The following is a 9,486-nucleotide window of genomic DNA, read 5'->3' on the forward strand; positions in this document are numbered from 1 at the left end:
AGAAGAAGAAGGAGAAGGAGAAGGAAAGGGAGAGAGAGAGAAAGGAGAGGGAGAGGGACAGAGAACGAGAGGAGGGGTCCAGGAGGAGCAGGTCTCGTTCCGAGCGAGACAGAGACAGAGAGAGGGAACGTGATTTTGACTCGAGAGATGGCCGGTAAAGTATTCTTCTTCCTCAGCTCAACGCCCATTTTCTTTGGTGCACTGTGTTTTCATTTTTTTACTCTTTTGCTTCAATTGTTAGTCGGTTAGTCCTATGAGTCAATGCTTCTATAGCTAGCTCAGTCTGTTGAGGTTGTTAGTTAACTTTCATCGGCGACAGCCAGCAGTCGTTGTTAGTTTCAAGTGAACGCTTAGTGGTACATGGCAGGTTATCTACATTGTTATGGCTTTTCCACGGGTATTTAAGAAAGGGAATGATCGCTGTTGATTTTATTTCTGCTTTGGTGCAACGCAATGCAGTGTTGAGTGTTGTCCCTAAGCTACTATAGCTGAACATTGTTTTGCTCTAAAAAACTTTGTAATGCCAAATAAAGATTTTGAATGAATTATTTGTGGATAAGTTTATTCATTTTTTCCTACCATATGTACTGTCTGAATGAGTTCTTAACATGCCCTTGTTTTCTGAGATTGGTATTGGGTTTATCCTTAAGTAACATAAGTAGCTACGATGATGGATCCTTTTTTAAATATTAGAAGTGTGACGATAATTTTAGTTGACATACAGAGAAAATAAAAAATCCTGACCAGTGGCACTAGTGTGTATCAATATTATAAGATTGATTAAGTGATATGTGATTCTTTGGACTCTTATATTAACAATATACTTTCGAATAATTGCTACAGTTGAGTTTGGGACATAACTTCCTCTCAAGAATAGGTGCTGTCTTGGACTCTAATGTTAGCGATTCACGTTTGAATTATTGCTACAAATTATACAGTCTAAATATCAGGTTTGGATTTGATGATTTTCTTTATCCCTTATTGTTTTCTAATAGCTGAATTTAATTGGAATTACAGGAGACAGAGGGAAAAGAAAGAAGCTGCAGAGCCTGAGGCAGATCCCGAAAGGGATCAGCGAACTGTTTTTGCCTACCAGGTTATTTAGTTAACTCTATTGTTTTTTCATACGAATATTTTAAGGTTTGGTATATCAGGTTATTTGGCATTTTTCCCCTTGATGATTACCAAGTTGCCATGTGGTGATTTCAGATGCCTTTGAAGGCAACAGAGAGGGATGTTTATGAGTTCTTCTCTAAAGCTGGCAAGGTACGTTGATTTTTAAAGTCTTGAATGTTACTTGAAGAAAGTTTACTTTTTACTAGTTGGAAATATTTTAGTTAGGGTATTATATACCCTACACTTATCAGTGTTTTAAAATAGCGGCCATGGCGGCGCCATGGCGGAATTTTGGCTCACCGCCATGAGCCGCCATCCGCAATCAAAAACTATGACACTTATACAGTTATTAGGTTAGGCTGCCTATATTTGCATCCCTTCCCAAGATCCTACGTTATCGCGAGATGCTTGTGCACCGGGATGTCCTTTTTATTGTATAGTTTTTTATTAAGAGCGATAACCATTAGTTGTTTTGCGTGACTTATTTAAAAATGAATTCGTTCTTCGTCCTCCTTCAATATGTTCTTAGCTGTACCTTTGGTGATCCTTGCTTTTAGGTGAGGGATGTTCGTCTTATCATGGATAGGAACTCAAGAAGATCTAAAGGAGTTGGGTAAGGCTTTCTTGTAAAATAATTTATTCTTCATATGCATGCACTGTTGTGGTATTAGGATATCCACTTTCATGAATCATGTTTAACTGTATTCTTAAATGGACTAGAAATGCAATAATGATGAGGGATGATGGGAATACCTTGCACTCATGTTTAATCAATTCATCCTGCGTACTCAAGGTAGATGACATTAATCCTGGTTTTCATTTTGGTCCTTTCCCAATTTTGTTCCTCTACATTTGCTGTACAGTGAGGATTTCATTGTTATGCTGTTCAACCTTTTCAGTTTTATATCACTTGTGGTGATCCCTTGATAAGGTTAATGGGAATGAATATTTTCCTTCATTCCTTTATCGTTATCTCTATTTTTTTCTAATTTATTTTTAGATGGGTAGAGTGGTCAGTGAGCGTCTAGATGAGATGTATATGCTTTTCAAGCTATTTGCCTTTTAAAATTGTCCAAGATATATTACGCAATGCTACACTGGTTTTTATGCCAGGATTCATTTTCTAAGGCTTTGATATGCACTTATGGCACATAAGTGAATAAGTGATAAAGATGATGGCTACCTAATGCTACCTTTCTTGGTGGTTCCCCTTCCCCATGGATCATGGTTGCTTCCTTATATTTCTCGATTAAGCTGTAAATGCAATATATCCTTTAGTTTTGTATTTTTTATTCTGATTGGCTAACATTTTCTTTACATGAGTCAGATACATCAAAAGAAACTCAGATTGACGTTCTTGACAAGGCTGCAGGTATATTGAATTTTATGATGTGATGTCAGTGCCAATGGCAATTGCTCTCTCTGGCCAACTTCTCCTTGGACAGCCTGTGATGGTTAAACCTTCTGAGGCTGAAAAGAACCTTGTTCAATCTAATACTACTAGTGGAGCTGCTGGTGTAGCAGGACCATATGGAGCTGTAGACAGGAAACTGTATGTAGGGAACCTTCACTTCAACATGACCGAGAGTCAACTGAGAGAGGTATTTGGTTTTTGCTTTGCTTTTTATTGTGTGAACATGGTTGGAATGAGCTTTTGTTGCCATTGTTATAAATGAGTACATGGAGCCAACCAATAATTTCATGAAAATGTACAATTGCATACAAGTAGTTTTCTCTAAACTGGTGTAGTGCATTATGCGTCTGGTTTGTTGATAAGTTTTCAGTAATTAGAATCTTTATTTGATTTGTTTTAATTTATAATTTACCAGCTTCACACTTCTTTTCATGTAGATTTTTGAGCCATTTGGTCCAGTGGAGCTTGTACAATTGCCACTTGATCTGGAAACTGGACATTGCAAGGGTTTTGGGTTTGTTCAAGTTTGCTACTAACCTTCATCTTAAAGAAAAAATGATGTCTTAGTGATAATACTCGTCTCTGTTATTTATGTATATTCATTCTTGAACAGTTTGCTCATCTTGAGCATTCCAAGGCAGCTCTGAGTTTAAATGGAAAACTGGAAATTGCTGGCAGGACTATCAAGGTAATGTTTTTGTGGATCTATCTGTTCTCGGTTTCTTGTACCCTTTATCATGTATGTAATTGATTCTGTTTGTCAAACACAGGTCTCATCTGTAACTGATCATGTTGGAAGCCAAGATACAACTGCGAAATCTGCAGACTTCGATGATGATGAAGGTGGATTGGTAAGTCTCGTGTGTTATGTGAAAACCTTAAAAACTTCTACATGGCTAAATGCCATTGATTTCCTAGCTGAAGCAGACAATATTACAAATATGCTTGACACTTCATAATTATTACATAATATTATGGATTGTTCGGCATGTTTGGTTAAATATCACTTTACAAACTGATAACTGCACCAAAACAGAGTACTAATAATTATCAATATAACTATAAGTTTTCACGGATGGAGAACGAGATGATTACCATTTGATAGACAAGTACATTGATGTTTACCTTTATGGAGTTTTGATCTCTCTCTCTCTCTCTCTCTCTCTCTCTCTCTGCAGGCTTTAAACGCTCAATCAAGAGCTTTACTTATGCAGAAGCTGGATCGCTCTGGCATTGCTGCTAGGTAGGTATATGTGTGTGTATCCCTTTCTCTCTAATATTGTGTACATTTGTCTGTTGTCTCACTCAATTCAAAACACCTACAGCATTGGCGTTCCACCAGTTGTGAATGGGTCGGCCCCTGCACAGCAAGCTGTTAGCTTGCCTATTGGTAATCCAGGCATAATACCAGCACCAACTCTCCCAACACAACTTATGACTAACCCAGTTGCCGAGCCTGTTGGAACCCCCAGCGAGTGTTTACTGTTGAAGAATATGTTTGATCCGGCCACTGAGGTTAGAATTAACTGATTTGAGTACTGTTACACTATGCCTGTTTCATTCAATGGATCACTGATGTCCTATATTATGATATGCAGACAGAACCAGATTTTGATTTAGACATTAAAGAGGATGTAGAAGAAGAGTGTTCTAAGTATGGGCGGGTGAAGCATATCTCTGTTGACAAGTGAGAACTCATACATGCATACCCTTAGTTTTGTTCTTCTTTCCTTTTCACACATTATGCATAGGTCTGCATCGTTTAACCGTGAATCTGTTTTTGAATTTTCATATACAGAAACAGTGCAGGTTTTGTGTATTTGCAGTTTGAAACAGTGGAAGCAGCAAGTGCCGCTCAACGTGCATTGCACCTGAGGTGGTTTGCACGTAGATTGATTTCAGCTTTGTTCATGGTAAGCATTTTTTGGCATGAATTCTGATGCTGACTTCATTGTCTTTGGATCTGCATAATTAATGGAGTAAATTGTCATCACCCTAACCTCCCTTGTCTTGTAGATGGGGTTTAGTCTCGGACAAAAACATTAAGTGCTTCTGTATCATGCCTTTTATTTTAAGCAATTATTCAAGAAACTGTTGCTTCTGTTTTGCAGCAACCTCAGATGTATGAAGAGAAGTTTAAAGGGGAGGTTTGATAGTGTGTGCTTCCGGGCCTTGTGGTGGCTCTTAATGATGACAATCTGCAAATTATTTCTTATGTTAGTTTTCAGAAATCAAGTTCGCGTTTATAAATTTTGATTTATCACTCGTATTTAGATGTACGAATACAGAAATTCTACTGTGTAGGTGGGGGTTTTCACTTTCATAATTTGCTCGGTGACACACTTATATTCTACATCATGTTTACAATTTTATAGTTAAATAGTACTTGTGTAAAAATTTCTCTTAATGTGAGAACTTTGAAATGGCAGTATGTAAAAATATTGATTAACCCTTGTTCATTTTTATAAATTTAGGCACTTTAAATTTGGAGATGAAAAACTAACTTTCCCTCTAAACTTCCAACTTCCATCCAACATTTTATTATAAGGCTGTAGTGAATTATACAATACAAGAGGGTGGAGACAAGGTTTCAACTTTTAAATGGTCTTGGCAAGAGGAAAATAATGAATGGGAGAGGCTGAGGAAAGAAGTGCACATCTTTCGCCTAAACTTAAAGTCTTAAAAACGGACTGGTTGAAATGGTATTATGGAGTGAAGTGCGAGGTGATTGTACATCAAAAGTATAATTTTATTTTGCCTAAATAATGATGATGGTTTAAAGCATGATCAAAAGGAGAATAAAGTTTTTCATATGGGTATGAGACCAAAAAGATGAAAGTCTAAAGAACATCTTAAAGAATGGAGTATTTCTTTAAATGAAAACTAAATCGATATAAGTTGAATGGTTGGATTTGAAGGGTACAAATGGTTATCTAGTTAGAAACAGATTAAACTAGGTGTTTTTTTATTAGTATCACATGCATTAGAATTGCTGTCTTGTGGAAAATAACTTTTCTTCTGAACATCTCTTGGGAGAAACATGTCGTACAGGAGTAACAATCAAATAAGAATTGTATGTACTCCAAGGTAATTTCCCTGATCCTATTAGGAGGAAAAATTATAGTAGATAATTTGGTATATGATTTTTTGTGTGTATATAACATTGTAGAAGCATCACCATATTAAAGAAGAGGATCTTTAGTAAAGAAGGAAGCTGTTTGCAAATATCAAATTTCAAAGGATTGTTATGAAAATATATTAAGACTTTGATTTTATAATTTTTAATTGGTACCACTTAAAAGTTTCAAACATAGTGAGACCATGAGAATCCAAAGTAACCAATCAGAAAAGAGTAGAAAAAGTACAAGAAGAGCGAAAAATCATAAGAAGCCTCTGAAATGTCATCAAGGTTATTTAAAGGAATAAATAGGATAAAAATCTGTCACATATAATCATTTAGACAAAATGAACAGGTGGAAACAAAAGTTCTCTTTTTAATCAATAATATCCTCCTCCAAGGTTCTAAAGGATAAACAGAACTCCAAGCATGAGGAATTGTAAAAAGTTTGCAGGTTGAGACAAATTGGAAATAAAGGAAGAGTTGAAAGAATATCTCAGCAATGACTGATAAGACAGAAAACGATTATGAGCAATTCTGGGCTGTTCCCCTCGCGCAATCTATAAGTCAAAAGGAATATCCATGACTCATAAATTCATTAGCCGGTCCCAAAAATACATACTTACCTAACAAGTATGTCACAAAAGCAGCTTTTCTTATATCTGAAGCAAGGACAACAGCAGAAACAAATTCACCATTAAGAAAGTCACAAAAAATAATGAAACCAATTGGAATAAGAGTAAAAGTGATTTTCTTTTTTCAAGAGTCTTTCTTCTCTTACACCATCCTTTTGATTTTAGAGGGATCACATCGAATATTCTTCTGCTAATTTTTTAAAGGATTCTGCAATGCTTCTGCTTTTAGACAACTCCTTTGCATAACGATCAACATCACTTAAATTGCTTTGAAGAAACTTTGCTAAATCAAGAAAACACTGAAAGTTGAGGAAGAACAATGACATCCTACAAAGTAAATGAAAATTCATCCAAGAAGTTAAAAAAGTTTTGATTGGGAACAATAATGCTGCCAAAGTAAATAGATCTCGTTCCCATGGACACCCCATCTTGCCAAAACAACACACCTCGTATATTTATTTCTTAACATTCAGCAGCAAAATGAACAAATGTTTTAAAAAATGATAACTTCAATGCATGAAGAATAATTAACCTGCAGTGGAGGTAGCAAAATTATCAATCTCCAATCTCTTTAAAATGTCACTATCTTCCTCAAACAATATTGAGAACACCTCACAATGCCACACTTTATTAATTTGTGTGACAACTTCAAACATGAAAAACATCCATGGAATTCTTGACATTTAAGCAAGGATGTTAAAATTGCGTATGAGCATGGAGAAGAGCATAAACTTAGGAATTGGGAATTCAACTTGAATTATGATGAGACTCAGTAAAAATACAATATACAGGTTGCTATATATACAAGCACTAACCCTGATAGAATTGTATTGCTGCACTAGTTGACTTTACAGCTCAGCAGAGGCAACAAAACCTACTACTAACAATTTTCTATATATCCAAAAATAACAACCTACACTAACAAATTCTAACTAACAGAATAAATAATAATTTGCAAGAATAATAATATTAAGTAACACCTTCCTGTAAGCTTGGATTATTGGGAGAGAAGAAATCGAACAATCCAAACTTAGAGTAACCTGCACTGAAAGGCCCAAGAGGAAGAGGTTGTGAGAATATCAGCAGCTTGATTGTTAGTAGAAATGGAAAGAAGATGGATCAACTTTTCTTGCAATTTGTCACGGACAATATGGCAATCGGCTTTGATATGTTTTGTATGTTCATGAAATAGAATTAGTAGCAATGTGATAGCTGAATTACTATCACAATACAAATTAATAGGCTTTGTGATTAGAACACCAAGATCTTGAAGAATATAGCTCAACCATTGAGCTTCTCAGGTGGCTAGAGCTAAAGGTCAATATTCTGCTTTTGAAGAGGAGGCTGCAACTGTTAATTGTTTCTTACTCTTCCAAGTGACCAATGATGGTCCTCGATAAAAGCAATATACAGAGAATGATCTTCTAGAGTCAACACAACCAACCCAATCAGAATCAGAAAAACCTATAAGGTGTAAATTAGAATCTGCAGAGAAGAATAGACCTGCAGCACGAGAACTCTTTATATATCGCACCACTCTATGCACTGCCTTCAAGTGTTCATTAGTAGCACAATCTAAAAACTGGCTTAGCTTCTCAATGGCATAGCTTATATCAGGTCTAGTATTTGATAGATATAAGAGCCTGCCTATAATCCTTCTATATTGACTAGAATCAGTGAGCAATTCTCCAATACCATTACTAAGTTTTGCTACGTAATCCATGGGAGTGGTGACAGGTTTGCAACCTTCGAATCCTGTTTCCTTAAGTAAATCAAGGACATATTTCCTTTGATACAGAGCAATTCCTGTCTTGGATCTTGTCACTTCTAAACCAAGAAAGTATTTCAAGTCTCCCATGTCTTTGATCCAAAATCTGTCATGAAGAACACCCTTGACTGATTCAATTTTACTTAGGTCATCTCCTGCTAACACTAAGTCATCCATATAGACTAGAATTGCTGTGAATCCAAATGATGTGGTCTTGGTGAATAGGCCATAATCCGATTTGCATTGAGTGAATTTCAGCTCAAGCAGAACCGATTTAAGCTTACAAAATTCTATTGTCTACTAGCTTGTTTTAATCTATACAAGGATTTTTCAAGCTTGTAAACTTGACCTGGTGAGGCTTCTAAACCTAGAGGCACCTTCATATAGACCTCTTCATTAAGCTCACCGTGCAAAAATGTCGTGTTGACATTGATTTGTTTAAGGTGCCAACCTTTTACCCTTGCAACAGCCAGCGCTAATCTCAAGGTCCCTAGCTTTACTAAAGGACTGAAGGTGTCTCGATAGTCAACACCAGCCACTTTTGTGAATCCTTCGGCAACAAGTCTTGCCTTGTGCCTCTCCACTATGCCATCTGTATGATATTTAGTGCGAAATACCCATTTACAGCCAATAACCCTCTTTCCAACCAGTAAAGAAGTTAGTTTCCATGTCTTGCTTTCTTCCAAAGCACTTCGTTCAGTCTTTATTGTCTCTTGCTATTAGGTTTGAATGATTGCATTCTCATAGGTTTTAGACTCTAAATTCTGAATAGCAATAGAAAATGCAACATGCATAGGAGAAAGCTTAGTATAAGATAAAAAATTAGAGAAAGGATACTTTTGAGCAGTGAATTATGATGAGGATGGAACAGTGTTAATGGTTTGACATTCATAGTCCTAAAGATATGCAGGAGGTTTAGTTTGACTAGTTGATTTCCTCACATCTGCAGTTTCAAGTATAATAGAGGATTGAGGCAAAACAACAAAATTATTAGTTGAAAGCTCTTCATGTGATGTAGATATTGATTCTAAATTATCATAAATTTCGGTATAAGGTAGAATTTCTTCATTTTTATTTAATTCAAATAATGCATCATCATTTTGATGATTAAGATTTGGATGATGCAACCTTGTCTAAGAAGCTTCATTATCTGTGTTTAAAATTTGGATCTTAGTCTCTTCCAAAAATTCATAATAAAAAAAATAAGATGCAATGTGAGATGAACTAGAAGAATTTGAAGAATTTTCATCATTGAAATTATTGGAGTGATAGAAGAGAAAACAATTCTCATGAAATTAGACATCCTGAGATAAAAAAAAAATCTCTCGAGTCTGTAAATCAAAGAATAAATAGCCCTTTTGTTCCCTCCTTGAATCCAAGATGCAAACACTTTCTTGTCCTTGGATTCAGCTTGCCTCTATGTCTTGCAAGGCTG

The 9,486-nt window shown here is 35.9% G+C and overlaps 1 protein-coding gene across 1 annotated transcript in view; it reads left to right on the top strand.

Annotated features, from left to right (window-relative positions):
- Nucleotides 1–4,979, top strand: part of LOC107470350 (uncharacterized) — a gene marked incomplete in the record, with an annotated part of 5,460 nt that extends 481 nt beyond the window's left edge. The window contains 13 exon segments of the mRNA XM_021133719.2: nt 7–154; nt 1,018–1,096; nt 1,210–1,266; nt 1,674–1,729; nt 2,489–2,717; nt 2,968–3,054; nt 3,144–3,218; nt 3,301–3,381; nt 3,709–3,773; nt 3,856–4,045; nt 4,129–4,217; nt 4,329–4,443; nt 4,642–4,979. Coding sequence (XP_020989378.1) covers nt 7–154; nt 1,018–1,096; nt 1,210–1,266; nt 1,674–1,729; nt 2,489–2,717; nt 2,968–3,054; nt 3,144–3,218; nt 3,301–3,381; nt 3,709–3,773; nt 3,856–4,045; nt 4,129–4,217; nt 4,329–4,443; nt 4,642–4,683 — 1,313 coding nt within the window.
- Between the last annotated feature and the right edge of the window lie 4,507 nt (nt 4,980–9,486).

This window comes from Arachis duranensis, chromosome 10, assembly GCF_000817695.3.
Source record: "Arachis duranensis cultivar V14167 chromosome 10, aradu.V14167.gnm2.J7QH, whole genome shotgun sequence".
Taxonomy (NCBI): domain Eukaryota; kingdom Viridiplantae; phylum Streptophyta; class Magnoliopsida; order Fabales; family Fabaceae; genus Arachis; species Arachis duranensis.